At 43.5% G+C, this 20,990-nt stretch overlaps 1 protein-coding gene across 1 annotated transcript in view; it reads right to left on the bottom strand.

Annotated features, from left to right (window-relative positions):
* TBC1D9 (TBC1 domain family member 9) overlaps positions 1-20,990 on the bottom strand; it is a 125,863-nt gene that overhangs the window by 56,468 nt on the left and 48,405 nt on the right. Inside the window, exons 2-3 of the mRNA XM_002716945.5 lie at positions 14,347-14,457; positions 233-351 (exon numbers count right to left, since the gene is read on the bottom strand). Coding sequence (XP_002716991.1) covers positions 233-351; positions 14,347-14,457 — 230 coding nt within the window. The remainder of the gene's footprint in view (positions 1-232; positions 352-14,346; positions 14,458-20,990) is intronic.

Raw genomic sequence — 20,990 nt, 5'->3', positions numbered from 1 at the left:
TTTAACAAAATATCCCTGTTCTTAGTAATTACACTCTGAAAGTACTAAGGAGAAAATTCCTCTCAAACAAAAGTGAGCACACAAATGATAAATAGGGTAACATGCTCACAACAGGTGGGTCTGAGTAGAGGGTATACAGGTGTGCTTTCCAGAATTCATATTTTTATACTGTTTCTCTGCATTTGGGGAATGACGTCTAATGAGAACGGCAGATCTTTTTGGAACCTGCTACCTGTATCTTTCCTCTCACGAACGTGGTGATATCGTTCTCATTTTCAAAGATGGAGAGGGTCTGCAGTAGGTTCTGTTCAAGCCATTCCCAGTGTTCAGTGATCTCCTTCCTGGAACCACCTGTAAATGCAAACAGGATAAAAAATGTCAGCTTTCATGCCAAAGATAATTTTAAAAAATCAGGCTCATTTCTTCAAGACTGGACGCCATCAAAGGAGAGACACTCATTCCAAAAGCTTCTGCCTTAAATGCGTTCTGTCCTCAAGAGGAGAGACCCACTGGACATTAAAAAATGTGGACACCTAAGGGTGAGAACTGTGTTACCATCAGGTCGGATCAGGTGAGTTCAAAAATGTTCTGGACACTGTTTCAGCTTAGAAGCCAGTGGCATTGCCCACGCTGGCTGGACCGGGAGGTTGGCATGTGCCGCCTCTCTTCTCCCTTCCAGAACTTGCACTCCACAGAGTAACGTAGATCATGTTACACTACCAACGTTTAGTTGTTAAGTTGCAACAGAGCTGCGGTGTGCCGCTGGAGAGCTGATGAAACCACCCCCTGCAATGGCCAACGAAATCACCCTCCCTTGCTTCAATTATGAATGAGATGTGAAAATGGACCGTGGCGAGGGAGAGGCAGCCTGGCTTTCACTAGCACAGAAGCCTTGAAATGTAATGGGATGAGGTCATCCTCACTGCCTCCAACCAAGTGGCTATGTTTTGTCAGTAATGAGAAGCATAAGTCACCACACCTGGCAACCCCCAGATTTAAACAATCCCAGCCCTGTAGCAGAGACCAGTGTAACCACTGCCTGCTTTCTGCTCACAATTGCAAGGCATAACAGGGCTGCTGCCAGGATGTGGTTCTAAAGACAGCAGCACAAATACCGCTTAAGATTGTTAATGATCTTGCAGAAAAAGAGCTTTGATAAACCTGGCCTATATCATATATATATATATATATCATAGACACTACTCATTGCTTAGCCAAAGAATGATTTGTGTGATTCCACTGATTCACTCTTCAACCATCTCCTTAGATCTCCAGGTTATCTTTTAATTGATTTCCTAAAAACGTCTTCTTCTCTCTGTTCTTTGTCACCAGTAATTCGAGCTATCTCAGCATCTCACTTCGATTCCTGACAGAGAGAAAGGAGGCAGACACTGTATCTGCAGCCACACTGACAGCCGAGGCAGCAGAGCTAAAGGTGCTCATGGAAGGAGGAGAACTTGAGGGGCTTCAGATCCACCGGCTGAGGAAGGGCAAAACCCAACCCAAGTTCACTTTCTTTCAACACCAAAACTGCCTACAAGGGATGCTTATGTGGAGCCTAAAAGGCAGATTTCTTACTGGAGAGCAGCCCTGTGAACACACTCAGGGACAGACGGTGCCTCTTCGTGGGCATTCTTCATCGCTCACTGATTCAGAGCCATGGTCAACCACACAGAAAGGCCACAGGAGACTCTGAATTATAATGTCCGGCAAGACCTGGAACTCAGGGCACTGGGGTCCCCCTGATCTTCTGCCACGAGCAAGTTGGGTAACTTTAGACAGTCTGCTTTACCTCTGATTAAATTATTTTTAATTACTTTTTTGGGAAATGGCAGAGAGTGAGAAAGAGAGCACTTCCCAGATGCCCTAATGGCCAGAGGGCCAAACCCAGGAGCTGGGAATTCAAGCCAGGACTCCTTGTGGCTGGCAGGAACCCAAGTCCCTGAGCCATCCCTACTGCCTAACAGGGTGCACGTTAACAGGGAGCTAGAATCAGAAACAGAGCCAGGACTTGAACCCAGGCGCTCTGCTGTGGGGCCTTGGCATTCTAAACAGTGTCTTAAAACACTAGGCCAAATGCCTACTCCTGACTCAAATTCTTTTCATGCAAAATGGAAACAAAGCCAAACCAACAATAATAAAAAAACCTCACTCATCTCAGATCACTTGAAAAATCATGAGGGATAATGTATACAAATATATTTTTGAAAAGCAAAGCATAATTACTCTTTGGAATATTTAGGAAATGAGTCACTTTGGGGGAGATGGTCAGAGAGCTTTAAAAATATTTTAATCTTAAAAAATTTTCAGCACTAATTGGAACATTTTCTAAAAAAGCCAGAGTCCTTCCTTGTCTGTAAACAGGTCAGCACCATCACTAGCTGTGAGATGCTGCGGATCCAGACAGTCACTGCCAGCCGTGTGCCCTCCACCCTGCTGCTCCACCTGTGCTTGTTGGCACTGTCGGATGTACTGCACCTTAGGACAGGGCACTCCTGGGGAACACAGGACGAGGGAGCCTCTGCACAAGCATCGGGCATAATTCTCAGCCTGATTTTCTTTCCCATCTGCCTCTGCTAATGCTGATCACAAATGTGCTTCCCAGAGCTAAATCTTGACTCAGCCAGGGGGTCTGGCTCTTGACTGTTTCATCATTCTCTGCCCTTTGCCAGGTCATCACACCAGGTAGTTTGCGTTTACATTTTCTGCTACTCTGGTCCTAGAATCCATCACTATAGCTGGACTGTCAGGTGCAGAAAAACCCATCAATATGACATAAGGCAGAACTGTTCCTTTGGCTTTGCATATGCTGCCTTCAAGCGTTCTATACACACACATTAACATAAGTGCATCACACCAATAGCAGACACGGTGTATGCGTGCATGCAGGCACTGATTGAACAAGTGTTCACTCACACCACCAGCCTTCGCTGGCAATACAGAAAATGTCTTCCCTACCCCAGCTTAAACTGTAGCCACCCAGGTATTCTTATATTGAAGTTCAAGCCCATTAGTGTCTTTGTTTCTCCACCTATTACCGTCTTTGCTGCCCCAGGCCCTCCTGTTCTCCCCTTGACTGTTGTCCACCCTTCCCATAATCCTCATTGCCCGTCACCACCCACCACCATGTTCATCACAGGCTCTTTATGATTTGCTGTTGGGGATTACACACAAATTTATTTACTTTTACCACCTCTCCTGCTGCTGCTTGTACTGTTTCCCTCACTCTGTTCAGTGTTGGCCTTTTACAGTCATCATCAGTCACTACGTGCTCCCATGTACAGGAGAAATACCAGGACTGCAACCCCACTATCTTCAGGTCTCCTGGAAGAGCCCTCAACCTGCTTCTGCACTACCAAAGGGTTCTGGAGGTCTCTTCTAGCTACATCTATACCTCAGATTAATAGTCCAAGACTCTCACAAGACTGGAATTCAGAAAAGGATAAACTTTGGTGTTTTATATATATATAAATATATATATAATCTTACATTATATACTATTTCAGAAAAGGAGCAAAGGACCAGTGCCATTAGCCAATGGAAGCTTCAGATATAGAACTATGGATTCCTATTAAACCCCAGAAACTACTATCCAGGGAAAATAATGTGGAAGTAACTTTTCCACTGCCCTTTATTCCACAGATGCACCATCTTCTCGGAGCACTTCCCTAAATGCATGATGAATCACGAGGACAGCTCTTCTGGTTCCAGACTCTACAGACTAAAAGTACCAGGAGACCTAAGGGGCAGAACTGGACTCACTCCCATGACAGATGAGACTAATTCTAAAGATGCCAACGCGATCTAATGTATTTTTGGAAGGATGTGGCCACGTATGCCCACTCATCACCCCAAAACAAGTAACAGGCCCAAGTGACCCTGAGAGATAACAGAGCAAGCACCTGTCACTTTTCACAGACTACTCTCTGGGACTGAGCAAGACACCACAGGAAACACGCTTGGATTCTGCATGTTCCTTATAAATGGCTCTCTCCTTTCTGAAGCAAATAAACACAAGTGATGCAGTAATTGAGGTCTTGGAACTTTGTGTGTTGTTGTTGTTTAAAGTGAAACAACCTGAGACTTCTGTTTTGATTTTGGAAAGGCACTTGTCTATCCACTCAGTGGTCTGAGCAACACTTGATAGACGGACTATACAGACAGTCATTTCTGAAAAGTAAGACTCTTTACCCGTCAGAGCGTTTGCCAGACTACCGCCTGCAGCCTCCATGCATGTGAAGGGCCTTCAGAAAGTTCAGGGCAACTGTTGGTGGGAATGCAAACTGGTCAAGCCACTATGGAAATCAGTCTGGAGATTCCTCAGAAACCTGAATATAACCCTACCATAAAACCCAGCCATCCCACTCCTTGGAATTTACCCAAAGGAGTTTAAATTGATAAACAAAAAAGCGGTCTGCACCCTAATGTTTATTGCAGCACAATTCACAATAGCCAAGACCTGGAACCAACCTAAATGCCCATCAACGGTAGACTGGATAAAGAAATTATGGGATATGTATTCTTTAGAGTACTATACCGCAGTAAGAAACAACGAAATCCAGTCATTTGCAACAAAATGGAGGAATCTGGAACACATCATGCTGAGTGAAGTAAGCCAGTCCCAAAGGGACAAATACCATATGTTCTCCCTGATCGGTGACAACTGACTGAACACCAAAAAGGAAACCTCCTGAAGTGAAATGGACACTATGAGAAATGGTGACTTGATCAGCATAGCCCTGACTGCTAATGGACAACTTAATACATTATCCCTCATAGTATTTTTTTTTTGTCTGTTCTACTTAATATGACTGGTTTAATTCTGTAATTATCACACAGTTATTCTTAAGTGTTGAAAATTAACTGAAATGTGATCCCTGTTAAACATAAGAGTGGGAATAAGAGAGGGAAGAGATGTATAATTTGGGGCATGCTCGGGCTGACTTGCCCCAATTGGTAGACTTGGAAACATACCAGGGGATTCCAATTCAATCCCATCAAGGTGGCATGTGCCAATGCCATCTCACTACTGCAAGTGATCAATTTCAGTTCACAATTGATCATAATGAAAGGACTAAGAGTCAAAGGGAGCACATAAACAAGTCTAGTATCTGCTAACACCAACCGATAGAATAAATAAAGGGGAGAGTGATCCAACATGGGAAGTGAGATACTCAGCAGACTCATAGAATGGCGGATGTCCTAAATAGCACTCTGGCCTCAGAATCAGCCCTAAAGGCACTCGGATCTGGCTGAAAAGCCCATGAGAGTATTTCAGGCATGGAAAGCCGACACTCTGGCAAAAAGATCTCTGTGAGTGAGATCCCAGTGGAAAGAACAGGTCTTCAAAGAGGGAGGTGCCTTTCTCTGAAGGGAGGAGAGAACCTCCACTTTGACTATGACCGTGTCTAAACAAGATAAGAGTCGGAGAACTCAAGGGGCTTCCATAGCCTTGGAAACTCATAACTGGTGCATAGGGAGATTACTGATGCCATAAACAGGAGTGTCAATTGGTAAAGTCAACAACAGGAGTCACTGTGCACTTACTCCTCATGTAGGATCTCTGTCCTTAACGTGCTGTACACTGAGGCTTAATGCTATAACGAGTACTCAAACAGTATATTTCACTTTGTGTTTCTATGGGGGTGCAAACGACTGAAATCTTTACTTAATGTACACTAAACTGATCTTCTGTAAAAAAAAAAAAAAAGAAAAGAAAGAAAGAAATTATCAATTCCCAACTTGACTCTCACTGGGATTAAACATGACAATAGGTCTGATCTGATTTCATCATCATTTAAAAAAAATCATCTATTATTTTTCACTTTATGTTTCTGTGTGGGAGCAAACTGTTGAAATACTTACTTAAGGTATACTAAGCTGATCTTCTGTATATTAAGATAATCGAAAATGAATCTTGATGTGAATGGAAGGGGAGAGGGAGTGGGAAAGGGGAGGGTTGTGGGTGGGAGGGACGGTATGGGGGGGAAGCCATTGTAACACATGAGTCGTACTTTGGAAATTTATATTCATTAAATAAAAGATTAAAAAAAAAAAAAAAAAAAAAAAAGAAAGTTCAGGGCAAACGTGCATGATGCAAAACTACCCATGGATTTCAAAAAATTCCATATCAAAATAAACTTCTAATTCCATTTCTCCATGAATTTTCTGAAGTATCCTTGTATGTTTAGTCAAATTTTAAAGGCTATCTATGTAAATGGATGTGTTAAATGAAAACCGTCTCTAATTTTTCAGCTAGTTTGGAATGTATCTTAAAGCACATGAAGAGTTTACTTGAAATAAAAAGAAAAAAAAAAAAACATTAAAATAGATTGGACCTCTGAGGATTAAGAGGTCTAAAGCCCCAGTGACGGGAATTTACAGAGTATTTCTCTTGTAACACATGATTAATAGTAAATTTTGGTTCTGAGACTGTAGGTCGGACTTAAAAACATGAATTTTGGTTTAACTAAGAAGGGAGATTCTTGCTCATCACAAGTGGGTATGTGTCTATGTCCAGATAAGTTTGTATGCACTCATGCAACAGTAGAAACCATTTGCCACACGGCAGCAAACAAAATGAAACAAAAACCCACTAAACCTCCTAGGGATTAAATAGCAATCAATCTACTATTTTGATTCCAGAACAGACTGTTTGGATTGTGGAGCTGATCCAGTCATCAAATGAATTGCACTTGAGGCTGCTCAAATAAGTAGCCTCAAAGGAAGGAAGAAATCATCTATGTTATGGTCTTATTCAAATACAAGCAGAGCTACAAACATAATAATTTGAGTTAAAATATCAAATGGAGGCAAAAGTAATATCTAATACAAGGGAGTAATACTAACTTGCCCTCACATTCATAAAGCCATCATCTCTACACTCAGAAAAATTACAAACTTGGATTTGGAAAGGGCAAATCCCATAACCCAAAAACTATGTGGTGACTTAAAGCATTTTTAGAAACAAAAGGAAAATGTACTTTCTCAAAATCCACATCCAATTAGAGCTACAACTATAAACAGATTAAATATGGTAAGGATAATGTTTATTATTACTTGTGCCTACGAAAACCAGGCACCACACTTGACACATTGAGATTAAACTCAGTGCAAACCTGTACTTAAGTACACATATAACTCCTCTTATTTAAAATAAATTAATTTACACATGCCCATTATGGGGCAAGTATGATGATTCAAAACACATATACATGTATAAGGATCAGGGTAATTAGCATTCCTATCTCCTTTTCTTGCTATATTTTTTTAAAGATTTATTTGTTTATTTGAGAGGTAGAATTACAGATAGAGTGAGAGAGAGACAGAGAGAGAGGTCTTCCATCCACTGGTTCACTCCCCAAATGGCCACAATGGCCGGAGCTGGGCTGATCTGAAGCCAGGTGCCAGGAGCTTCTTCCGGGTCTCCCACTTGGGTGCTGGAGCCCACGCACTTGGAACAACCACTGCTTTCCCAGGCCATAGCAGGGAGCTGGATCAGAAGTAGAGCAGCCAGGACTCGAACTGGCACCCATATGGGATGCTGGCACCACAAGCAGGGGCTCAACCTAGTACGCCACAGCGCTGGCCCCTCTTCTGGTTATTTTGAATTGATACATTGCCCCACTATGCTACAACACAAAAACTAATTCCTCCAGTAGTGCGTAAGGGTTCTCTTCTCCCCATATCGTCCACAGCACTTGTTATTTTTCGATAACAGCCATTCTGACTGCAGTGAGATGTCATATTATGATTCTGATTTGCATTTCCCTGATTGCTAGTGATGTGGAGCATTTTTTCCATTCTGTGGACCATTTGTAGTTCTTTTAAGAAATGTCTATTGAAATCATGTGCTCATTTTTAAATTGGATTGTATGATTTTTGATGTTGAGTTTTCTGAGTTACTTGCATTTTCTAGCTATTAATCCCATGTAAGATGAATAGTTTGAAAACGCTGGCCCATTCTGTAGGTTGTCTGTTAACACTGTTGATGGTTCTCTTTGTTCTGCAGAAGCGCTGTGCTTGGATAGACTTCCACTTGCCTATTTTTGCTTTTGCTGCCTAAGCTTTGGGGATCTTATCCAGAAACCAATCACGGGAGATTCATGTGTTACAGCTAAGTCTTCGCTTCATTTTGAGTTGATTTTTCTGTATGAGGAAAGATGGAGGTGGTGGGCAATTTCTTTCTTCTGCATAGGAGATTCAGTTTTCCCAGCACCCTTTATTGGAAAGGCTGTCCTTTCTTCAAGGTATGCTTTGGGCATATTCGTGAGGGTATCGGTTGGCTCTAGATGAGAGAATCTATTTCTGGGATCTCTATCCTATTTCATTCATAGTCTATATGTCAGTTTTTGTGCCAGTCCTATGCTATCCTGGTTATAATCAGCCCTTGTAGAATGAATGTCTATCTTGAGATTAGGTATTGTAATGACTCCACCTTTGTTCTTTTTCCTCAAAATTGCTTCAGCTGTTTGTGGTTCATATGAATTTCAGGATCTTTTTTTATAGTTCTGTGGTATTTTGATGGGAATGCACTAAATCTATAAATCACTTTGAGTAGGATGGACAATATGACCTATTAATTTTTCCAATCCATTAACATGGTATGTCTTTACCTTTTATGTGTCTTCTTCAGTTTCTTTCCTTAGTGTTTTATATTTTTAGTGAACAGGTCTTTTCCTTTCTTGGTTGCATTGATTCTTAGGGATTTTATTCTTTTTTGTAGTTCCTGCAAATGGGATTTGTTTCTAATTTGTTTGCTATTGGTCTACAAGAATTCCACAGATTATTGCAGATTGATTTTGTATCACACAATTTACTAAATTTGAAAGTTTGATAAATTTGTCAGTTTTAATCGCCTTTTTATAGAGTCTGTAGGATTTTCTCAATAAAGAACCATGACAACTGCAAAAAGGGGTAATTTGTCTTCTTCCCTTCCTATTTGTATGCCTTGTTTTTTCTTTCTCTTGCCTTATTTCTCTAGCTAATACTTTCAGTAAGACTGGTTTGTAAAAGGACATTCCTGTCTTATTCAAGATTCCAGAGGAAACATTTTCAATTGTTCTCCACTTGGGTTAATGTTGACTGTGGGTGTGTCATATATAGCCTTTATTATACTGAGGTATGTTGCTTCTATCCTGATTTGTTTAAAGTTTTTATTATGAAGGAATATTGAATTTTATCAAATACCCTGTCTGTATCTATTTAAATGAGCACATGGTATTTGTTCTTCATTCTGTTGATGTGATATATTACAATTATTGATTTGTACATGCTGAACCATTCTCACATCCCTGGGATGAATCCTAACTGATCATGTGAATAATCATTTTTGACATGAAATTTCTATACTTTAAATAAAATTTAAAAGAAAGAAAAAATGTCTTATATGTAATAAAATATTACCTGCCTATTAAAATTGATGTTATGGAAATATATTTTATTGACATGGAAAGTATTTCCAATATATTAAACAGCCCTTATTTTTACTTGCTTTTAAATATATATATATAAAGATAGCATGTGTATGTATATATACACATGTGTATATCACATATATAATATATACATATATAAATATATAAAGTATATGTTTTTAAAAACTGGAATGTGATTATTTGTGATGTAATATTATAAATTTTTAAATTTTTTGTTTACTTACATTTCCTAATTTTTCAAATGAGTATATATTGCTTAAAGAAAAAAAAATCAAGTTTTTTTTTTTTGAGCTGCTGTGTTCCCAGGGATACAAGAATAATCTTTGGGGTACACACACCAGGAAAGGATTTTAAAAATACTTATCAACTTTCACATTATGTCTATCTCATGTGAAAAGCAACGAAATTACCCAGCATTTTCTCTGTCTACTGTGGAGAAATAGCAAGAGCAGACTAATTAGCAATCTTTAATTAAACTCTGGGTCTTACCAGCTGCTGACTAAAAGAATGTTTAATCACAAAAGCCAGCATGGTGCCACTCAGACGTGTTGGGATAGGAGTGGGGTTACCTGAGGACTTGATTTGCGCTCTATATAACTTTCTATTACCAAGAACATGAACTCAAACAATCTACTTTGACTCTGTATCCTGTTAAAATAAGAAGGGAATGGGCATTTGCAATAGCAGCTAAGATGCCAGTTGGGTCACCCACATCCCATATCAGAGTACCTGGGCTCATATCCTGGCGCCACCTCTGATTCCAGCTTCCTGTGCATGTTCACCCTGGGAGGCAGAGGTAATGGCTCAATGAGTTGGGTCCCTACCACCCACAGATCCAATTCTGGGCTCCTGACTTCAGCCTAATCTAGTCCACACTATTGTGGGCATTTGGGGAGTAAGATAGCATATAAAGATCTCTCTCTCTCTCTATCTCTGCCTTCCAAATAAAACAAACACACAAACTTTTTGAAAAACAAAATAAGAGGGGTGGACAAGATGATAGCTTATGTATCTCTCAATTTTGATGAGATTTTTGGAATGGTAAAGAAAAGAGAAACATTCAATGGGAAGCCAAATCAAGACAATGTTCAGAAGTGTGTAACAGTGAGGATCACTCAAACATACCCACTCTACCTCGTTTCCAACATTAGTCCTGTTTGGAAGTTAGATGTATCCAGAAGAAACTCTCAAGCCGGCGCCGTGGCTCAATAGGCTAATCCTCTACCTTGCGGCGCCGGCACACCGGGTTCTAGTCCCGGTCGGGGCGCCGGATTCTGTCCCGGTTGCCCCTCTTCCAGGCCAGCCCTCTGCTATGGCCAGGGAGTGCAGTGGAGGATGGCCCAGGTGCTTGGGCCCTGCACCCCATGGGAGACCAGGAAAAAGCACCTGGATCCTGGCTCCTGCCATCGGATCAGCGCGGTGCGCCGGCCGCAGCGGCGGCCATTGGAGGGTGAACCAACGGCAAAGGAAGACCTTTCTCTCTCTGTCCACTCTGCCTATCAAAAAAAAAAAAAAAAAAAAAAAAAAAAAAAAAAAAAAAGAAGAAACTCTCAATGGTTTCCTCCTTCTCTTTCTCTCTAGCTCTTCTCCTGAGAAGAGAACTCCTTTTGTAACATAAGGTTTCCAATCACTTTCATTTCTGTATCCACAATCCCACTGAACTATACAACCCTTCTCACTGTTAGAACCTTCTTGCTCCTTGAATGGAGAGAGAACTAAATGAATTGCCTTCTACTTTTCCCCACAGAAAGCTATGGAGCACAAAAGACTGGATTTCTTCCTGGCTCTGCGGAGCTATGTCCAAACAAACCAGCTGTTGAAGACAAATCTGCACCTATTTAGTAGTCTAGTGTGAGCCTCAGGTGCTAGTCAACTGGTGAGAAAGGAGAGAGAGAATTGTAGAGTGTAACCAGCTCAACAAAACTAGCTGTGGGGCTAGCATTGAGGCTTAGAGGGTAAAGCTGTCACCTGAGACACTGGCATCCCATCTGGGCACCGGTTCGAGTCTTGGCTTCTCCACTTCTGATCCAGCTCTCTGCTAATGTGCCTGAGAAAGCAGTGGAAGATGGCCCAAGTACTTGAGCACCTGCCAATCATGTGGGAGACCTGGATGGAGGCACTACCATAAACTGGCCTGGGAAGACCAGGAGCAACCTGGAGTGCTTCACTGAGAAATCTGAGGAGGAGCTCCTAACCCAAAAAGTTCTCGAAGACAACCAGGGGACAATGGACGAAATGGCTGGAAGTGAGGATGAGGCAAAGCGTCCATTCTACACCTTCACCAAGTTGAGCGGCTTAGTGGCTCTCCCTGATGCTTCCTCCCACCCAAGTTCCATCCTTCACTTCTAAGTGGTTTTCCCAATGCCCTAAACCCTGAAGTCACCCCTTCATTCACAGAAATGTGAAATCAATGAAAGTAGTTAACTGTCTGTCAGTGAGGCTGTTTGCATCTCATCTGTAATGTCAGATTTCAGGTAGAACTAGATTCCGGATCTAGTAGCTTTCCAGTAGACTGAAATCACACTTAGATAACTTCCCCTATAGCCTAGATTCCGGTATTTAATTGGGCATGCAGGAATCAAATGGAACTGGAGGGTATTTGCTCATATGAGGTTATAAAAAATTATTTACTTGTATCCCCAGTACTCTGAGTTTCTCAAGAGCACAGACCAAATCTAATGGTCTTTATATCTTTAGATCCTAGCACAACACTACCTACCAAGTTTAGAACATTTTAGAAACATGAATAAAGTCAACTAAGAGTTCCCAACTACCAAAGATAAGAGAATTTGAGCAAAAATTAAAGTAGCGTTGGATTCTAACTCAGGGTGTAAAATACATAGCCATTAGTGCATTTTGATATAAACACATGAATAATGATGGCCAGCGCCGCGGCTCATAGGCTAATCCTCCACCTAGCAGCGCTGGCACACCGGGTTCTAGTCCCAGTCGGGGCACCGGATTCTCTCCCGGTTGCCCCTCTTCCAGGCCAGCTCTCTGCTGTGGCCCAGGAAGGCAGTGGAGGATGGCCCAAGTGCTTGGGCCCTACACCCCATGGGAGACCAGGAGAAGCATCTGGCTCCTGCCTTCGGATCAGCGCGGTGCGCTGGCCGCAGCACACCAGCCATGGCGGCCACTGGAGGGTGAACCAACTGCAAAAGGAAGACCTTTCTCTCTGTCTCTCTCTCTCTCACTATCCACTCTGCCTGTCCAAAAAAAAAAAAAAAAAAAAAAAAAAAAAGAATAATGAGGGAGAAGAGACAAACCTACTGTGTATAATAATTTCCAATAAATTAAGTAGATAGTTTACTCCAATGGATGAAGAAAAGAATTTCCCACTCCTTACATGTGGACTGTGCATAGCTGCTTCATTCCAAAGAGTAGAGTTGAAAAGGGGAACAAAAGGAGTAACTTTTCAGTGAGGAATCCTGAAAACCTCTAGCTCGGGTAGACGATCATACTAACATAGTAAAATCAAAATGCACTTCACCCCTGTGATCTTTCTCAAAAAATTCCAGTCTAATTACTTTAAAAACGCATCAAATTCCAACAGAAGAGCATCCGACAGCAGGCGTGGCCAGCATCCCTTAAATTGTCAAGCTCATTCAAAACAAGGGAAGTCTTAGAAACTTGCACACCCAAGAGTATAAAGCTGGGAAACCAGAAGACAAAGAACATCAGGAAGACTGAAGAGAATATAAATCAGCTATGGACTTTACTTGGTAATAGTGTATCAGTATTGGTTCATTAATTCCAAAAAAGTACCATACTGAGGTGTTAATAATAGTGAAAATTACATGGGCACTCTGAATATCTGCTCAACTTTTCTAAAAATCCTAAAGATAAAGTCTATTGATATAAACAATCATGGAGGCTAAAAATTCTTTTTGAATTAAGTGTTCAGGAGTCTTACTTTTCCTGTTGTCATTTTAAAAGCTATGAGCAAACAAATACCTTGGCCATTTTAGATTAGAATTTCACGTGGGTAGCCTAATAGTAACAGGGCTGTTTACCATTTCAAGCACATCCCGGTATCAAAGATTTTATCAGCAGGTGAAATAAATTATCTGTACTCGACAGGAATACTGCCATAGGACATACCACATAAACTCAGTATACCCAAGTACTCCAGATGCTCCTTATAATTTCCCAACTTCCTTTGCTGTTGGGTTGAGGCCATGTGACCACTCCCAGGTGTAAGTGGAAGTGCTGTGTGCCCAGTCTGGGCTGAGGAGCTAAACACAGGAGTGCTCCACGCTCCCATTCCTTCCTTGTAAGGTGACCTTGGCGGGCTCATGTTCTAGAGCATGTCACTCCACTGCAGGAGGCTACCTGATCTGCATGACTTTACTACCGTGAGAAAGAAGCCTTTGTTGTGTTATGGCCATTGAGCTTCTGAGTTCACGAGCTGAAACAGCCAAGGTGAATTACCCTTGAATACCAGCTGACTGCATGCAGGAAGCGCATAATCCTTCCCTCCAGACACAAGTAGTCAGTCCTGATGCTCCTCTGTAAGCTTGAGAATCTCCGAGTATCTCAGAATACCACTCCTGGGGCCCGCGCTGTGGAATAGTGGGTAAAACCACCGCCTGCAGTGCCGGCATCCCATGTGGGCACTGGTTCGAGTCCCAGCTGCTCCACTTCTGATCCAGCTCTCTGCTGTGGCCTTGGAAAGCAGAAGAAAATGGTCCAAGTCCTTGGGCCCCTGTACCCAAATGGGAGACTGGAGGAAGCTCCTGGCTCCTGGCTTTGGATCGGCACAGCTCCGACCATTGCGACCAATTGGGGAGTGAACCAGGGGATGGAAGACCTCTCTCTCTCTCTCTCTCTCTCCCTCTCCTCTCTCTCTAAGTCTTTCGAATAAATAAATAAATCTTTAAAAAAAGAAAAAAAGAATATCACTCCTTACCGCAGGCAATGGTCCAATAGACCAGAGAGTCTGGAGTCTGGTACAGGATTCGGTACGGAGCGACCCGGGCACTGGAGTCCAACACGACGTCAAGGGTACCCACCAGCAGGCCTGAAGGCGGAACAGGGGGTCAACAGGTTAGGATTTCCTCGGAACTTCCCCAAACTCCCAAAGCAGTACGAATGCATCCTTTCTGCTGGACTGCTTGACAACCCCATTTCCTGCCCCACATCTTGATAAGCGTTTGTCTCAGACATGCTGCTTGCTAGTTCCACATTATTTGTTATAACCACCTCCAACAAAACCTGCACAAGCAGAGCTGGATTCAAAAATATGGAAAGCTAACAAAGCTCCCAGCACAGCCCCTGACATGCGCCAACATTTATGAATGTCTCTTCAAAATAAAAATCAATAAGGGAGTAAGCACTCACATGCTAGGGTCTCTGCTGTACCTCCATTATGTCACACGCGTATTGTTTCTCCCTTTCTTGCTATGAAACAAACCCTTAAGAACCAGACAAGGCCGCAGGAAACAGTCACAGGAACCCACCGCCCCACGTATTATTTTAATTTGCTCCTCATTACTTTTGTATTGAAATTAGTACAACTCAGGTCAGCAAATATTAATAAAGTTCCTAGTAGGTGCCAGACAAACTCTGTGGGCATAAAGTAGGAAGAGTCGGCGTGCCCAGGGTATTTGTAATCTACTAAGGCAAGAGCCAAGCAGTGTGTTTCACACCGTGTTTGGGAGTGGACAAGAACTGTGCAACAGAAGGGTTTCTCATTTCAACAGCAGGGCCCTTTGCTCTCTGTGACATCCATCACTCCAGCCAGGGACACCGGAGCCAGACAGTCCACCGCAGCGACACCGCGATGAGCCTCAGTGTCAGGACAGGCACTCTGGGTGCACAAAGCTGAGTTCTTTGGGTCAGGAACCTCAACGACTGTCTTTCCCAGGCTGACAAGGCCCTGAGGGAAACTTACTCATATCATCCACGTCCTGAAAATCCAGACTCTTCAGCAAGTGCATTTAGTCATTTATATGTGAGAAAGGCGGATGCCCACCATACCACTGCTTGCTCAAGAAGGGGCAGTGCCTTCTCTCTCCAGGACGGAAGCTGACAAGGGAAAAGAAATTCGGAGCAGAAGGCAGCTCAGTGGTCAAAGCTGCAAAGTGCCCCTAAGAAGCCTGCCCAGAGCACTCTGCTGAGGCAGCCCATCTAATGCAGGCGATGCCCAGCCCTGTCTCTACGGCAGCGATCTTTTTTCAGTCCTCCAAGCCAAGCTGTCAGGTACATGGTCATAGCAAATAGATTCTGACAGCTTCAAACCGGGCGGCTGTCATCGACACAGATTTCTCTTTCAACCACCAAGGATCCCAGGAGGGAGGTGTGCGCCTTTATCCACATTGAGCAGGGATTAGGCACTGAGCATCCCCTGCACTAGTGTAAAAGGACACGGGAACAGGGGGCTACCCCGCACCCATGTGGGAAACACAGGAACAGGGTGCTACCCTGCACCCATGTGGGAGACCTGGATGAAGCTCCTGGCTCCTAGTTTTGGCCTGCCCCAGCTCTGGCCATTGCAGCCACTTGGGGAGTGAACCAGAGGATGGAAGACAAAGACCTCTCTCTCTCTCTCTATAACTCTGCCTTTCAAATAAATAAAACAAATCTTAAACACACACACACACAACTTCTGCAGGGAATAAAACACCAGGTCCCTTAGTCTGCAGGATGAGTTCCAAGGACTCCCATAATTGAAATGCCCACGATGACTCCAAAGCCAGTGACAATCTAGAACAGAGCAGAACTTGAACTCAAAAGGGTCAATTAGGAAGTCCGACTAGCTGAATATAATCTTAGGGCACACACTTGATGCCCAAAGCCTCAGTTTTCTTAACTGCAAAATAGGGAGATGATGTCACTGTCACAAAATTGTTGAAGACTGAGATAAAGAGACTTGGTTGGGTTCCCAACACATCAAATCATACCCTGCCTACCCTCCACTCAGGCAGCCCAGGGTAATGGAAAAAGTCAGCTCACAATGAGAAAAGTGCAGTCCTGGCACCACTTGCAGTGGTGGAACCCATTCTGCAGAGCAGGACGGGCCATGTGTCTGCTCAGGGCTTTCGCTTCCTCAGTTGTGGAGCAATCCTAACAGCACTTGCCTTCCTGAAGCAGGGTTATTCATCAAGGAAGCCTATGTGAGGTAGACCATGGAGAAGCTCTCCAGTTGTCCACGGTCTGTGTCCAAGGGCAAAGAATCCATTTCCATCCACTCCGAGCCACAGGGACTATTAGCTGTCCTGAGCACACCAGAAAACACAAATTTTGCTAATAAGGAAAACTTACTTGTTTGCATGAAATGCATAGAAAATAAAATTCTTAGAAACTGCAGAGTTTTCCAAAGGGGTAATTTCCTATGAGGCTATTTCAAAAAAGTTCACGGGAAAATGGAATTAGGGGTCAGTGCTGTGGCATAGCGGGTAAAGCTGCGGCCTGCAGTGCTGGCATCCCATATGGGCGCTGGTTCAAGTCCTGGCTGCTCCACTTCTGATCCAGCTCTCTGCATTGGCCTGGGAAAGCAGTAGAAGATAGCACAAGTCCTTGGGCCCCTGCTCGCATGTGAAAGACCCAGAAGAAGCTCCTGGCTTCAGACTGGACCAGCTCTGGCCATTGCAACCAGCTGGGGAATGAACCAGCAGATGGAAGACCTCTCTCTTTCTCTATACCTCTGCCTCTCTGTAACTCTGCCTTTCAAATAATAAAGAAATAAGTATTTTTTAAAAAATGAACAGACACATCACTGTATCTTATAAAAATACTTTAAAAAAGAAAATGGAATTAAAAGTTTACTTTGGGGGCTGGTGCTGTGGCACAATGGGTAAAGCCACAGCCTGAGACAGTGGCATCCCATATGGGCACTGGTTCCAGTCCCAGCTGCTCCACTTCCAATCCATCTCCCTGCTAATGCACCTGGGAAAGCACTGGAAGATGACCCAAGTGCTTGAGCCCCTTGTACCCACTAGGGAGATCTGGCTGAAGCTCCTGGCTCCTGCTTTGGCCAGGCACACCCCTGGCCACTGCGGCCATTTGGGGAATGCACCAGCAGTTGGAACATCTCCCTCTCTCTCTCTCTCTCTCTCTCTCTCTCTCTCTCTTCTCTCTCTCTGTAATTCTACCTTTGAAATAAATAAATCTTAAAAAAAAAAATTGGGGCCGGCGCTGTGGAGCAGTGGGTTAACACCCTGGCCTGAAGCATCAGTATCCCATATGGACGCCGGTTTGAGACCCAGCTTCTCCACTTCCATCCAGCTCTCTGCTATGGCTTGAGAAAGCAGTAGAAGATGGCCCAAGTCCTTGGGGCCCTGCACTTGCGTGGGAGACCCAGAGGAAGCTCTTGGCTCCCGGCTTTGGATCAGCACAGCTCCAGTTGTTGTGGCCAATTGTGGAGTGAACCATCAGATGGAAGACCTTGCTCTCTTTTTCTGCCTCTCCTCTCTCTGTGTTAACTCTGACTTTCAAATAAATAAATAAATCTTGAAAAAATTAGTTTACTTTGGTGTAAAAAATTAAAATTCATGCATTTAAGGAGTCTTCAAAAGATTCATGGAAAATGCATATTAAGAGAAACTCTACATGGATTTCCATTTTTTTTAATCAAAAGAAAGTTATCTTTTAATTTCATTTTCAACGAACTTCTGGAAGTACCCTTATACATGTGCCTTTTTGCTTTCCTGTGTGTGGGATTTACTAAGAAGACAGCTAATTACTGCTCAGTCATCTATAGATGGAAGAGTACAGTACTAGGAAAAGCAGAAATCAGCGCTAGCTGAGGAAACTGGATTTCCCCCCATGTTAACTAACACATCACTCACTATCACTGAGCCTGTCATCCGTCTCTCTTCTTCAGTCACGATAAGAAAGGAACGGCAAGCCTGCCAGCAGTGGCAGTCTCTGAGAATGTCGTCCTGGACAGAGCCTCCCCCACGGGCCGGCAGGTCACTGGGCGGGCAGTGGGCCCAGCCCTGGGTCTGGAATGCTTCCGTCCTAGCCACGCCACGTCCCAACTCCCAGACTCATTAAACTTTTGTTCCCTGTAACACAAAGAGGGAAGACCTCTGAAAAGGTCCAGTCCAATCCACACTGTCTTGATCAACACAATGTCCCCAGGTAACATCCATCTCCAGCATCCGTTAGTCTCACAAACAAAACCCTGGTGTCAATCAGAGATAAAGAAAACTCATTGGATTAAAGTAAACCCGCCCGACGGTGAGGGCTTCTGATTGGATGCCAGCTCACTGGCCTGGGCACCCATGCACAACTGGCACCACCAACTTGGAATTACTTGCATGGCCTGCCTCGCTCTGTCTTCTCTCCAGACTAGCGGAGCCCCCGATGCAGGGTCTAACCGATTCTTTCAGACTCACAGCTGCTGTAGTTTGCCTGGAGCCCAGAAAGCCTTGAACACACAATTGATGGACAGGTAAGTTATGTATTAAAAAAAAAAATCTAATTAACAAATGGTCGCTGCTGTCTAAACTCAAGTGATAGAAGAAGTCAAGATTTGAGGAAAGGGGAAACACCCCGCCTCTCTCCTCCATCCGTACAGGAAATCTGGGCTAGAGGATCCTCATCCGCTACAAAAAAGCAAGGTTCAGGATTTTCTTAGAAGTCTTCTTACTCACACCTCTGCCGTGGCTGTCAAAATACTGAATCTTCTCATCTCCCACACAAAGCGCTGCTTTAACAGCTGCTCCAGGCAGCCACTTCTGGTGTTAAACAATCTTTGATCGCAGGAGATAACTAAATGAAATTATGGCCCTCAGAATAACTCTTTGCTGCACCTATCTACCTATTACACCAGCTCGGGGGTATCTAAGTGCTGTTCTCAAGGAGATTTAGAAGGCGCTCTGCGGAACTGGTACAGTTGCATTTGCACGTTGGCTGGGAGCCCTAGAGGGCGTGTGAAGGATGCAGCTTTGGTGGGATGCGTGCTGGCTGGTGGGACTGCAGCGCTGCAGCGGGGAGGCGTCAGGAGGGTGCTGGGCACGGAGTGTGCTCAGGACAATGATCTGTATATCCGTGGTTCTGGACAGTTGACTGCTAAGCTGGCCAGGATCTCAGGAGCACTCGGCCTCCCCCGTTCCCTCAGCCATGTGCCAGCCAGAGAAGCCGACATCCACGAAGTCCATGGCAGATGGGGAAGGAGCAGGGGCCAGCGCGGGTCACGTACTGGACAGCTCCTTCATCGTCCCGCCCTGCTTCCTGACCTGCAATAATACCAGTACCTATCCCATGGAGTGCCAGGTATACACCAGGCACAACTGTTTAAGGAAATAATTCAAAACCAGAGAGATGTATAGGAAATTACACATTTTAACAATATTTCAGAGATTCATGGAAAATGGGATCAAAAGATCAAGTTATTTTGCTGCCAAAAAACTGAAATCCATGCAGTCCCCCCCTCCCCATAGCATGTATTTTTCATGAACTTTTTTGCAGACCCCATGTACGGCTACCACCACTCTGTCTTATCTGCTTCATATCTGTTTTTCAAAAGATAATATAAGAGACACAGGATAAAGTTCTCTCAATACTTCCTTAACCCCATTTGCCTCTATTAACTACTCTCAAATTGTTTTGTATTCCTCCTACCAACACGCTTTTCTTCCTTTCTTTTTTTTTTTCTTTAAAGACTCACTTTTTATATTTGAAAGGCAGACTTACAGAGACAGAGGGAGAGACAGAAAGAGACCTGGATCAGAAGTGGAGCAGCCAGGACTCAAACTTGCACCCATATGGAATGCTGACATCGTAGGCAGCTTAGCCCACTGCACCAGAATGCCAGCCCCATGCTTTTCTTCTTTAAAGGAGGTTTGTTCTTTTAAAATATATGTTTGTTTATTTAACAGGCAGAGTAACAGAGAGAGGGAGAGAGATCTTCCATCTGTGAATTCATTCCCCCACTGGCCACAGTGGCAGGGCGCAAGGCCGGGCCAAAGCCAGTAGCCCAGACCGTCTTCTAGGTCTCCATATGAGTGCAGGGATCCAAGCACTTGGGCCACTTTTGCTGCTTTCCCAGGCACATTTGCAGGGAGTTGGATGGGAAGTGGAGCAGCTGGGATTCTGACTGGTGCCCAAATGGGATGCCGGCTTTCAGGCGGTAGCTTAACCCATCACACCACAATGGCAACCCCTCACCTGCACACTTATGCTTCTATTGCCTGACAGGTATGTACATGTTAACTTAACACTAATGAGTATTCCCATGATTTGTGATAATGAAAAAGAATAGATACTGTACAATTTATTGTTTTCACCCATTAATATGTAGCATTTTCCAAGGTTATACTTATAAATCTGATTCATACATTTTAAATGTTGTACAACATAGGATAAGAACCCCTTTTCTAAAATGCTTAGTATCAGAAGTGTGTCAGATTTCAGAATTTTTTAGAATGTGGAATATCTGCATAGATCGCACTGGCCTAGCATCCTTAATTAGAAAATCCGAGAGCAGGCAAAACCATCTCCAATTGTGGAGCACTATAAATTTACCATTTTTGGATTAGGGACGCTCAACCTGTATTCTTCTTGGTAACTATACCATAACAGATCCATTTTCCTAGCGAAGGACAT

This window comes from Oryctolagus cuniculus, chromosome 8, assembly GCF_964237555.1.
Source record: "Oryctolagus cuniculus chromosome 8, mOryCun1.1, whole genome shotgun sequence".
NCBI classification, from domain to species: domain Eukaryota; kingdom Metazoa; phylum Chordata; class Mammalia; order Lagomorpha; family Leporidae; genus Oryctolagus; species Oryctolagus cuniculus.
Note: the sequence above shows the minus strand (reverse complement) of the source record. Positions and strands in the feature narration are given on the sequence as shown.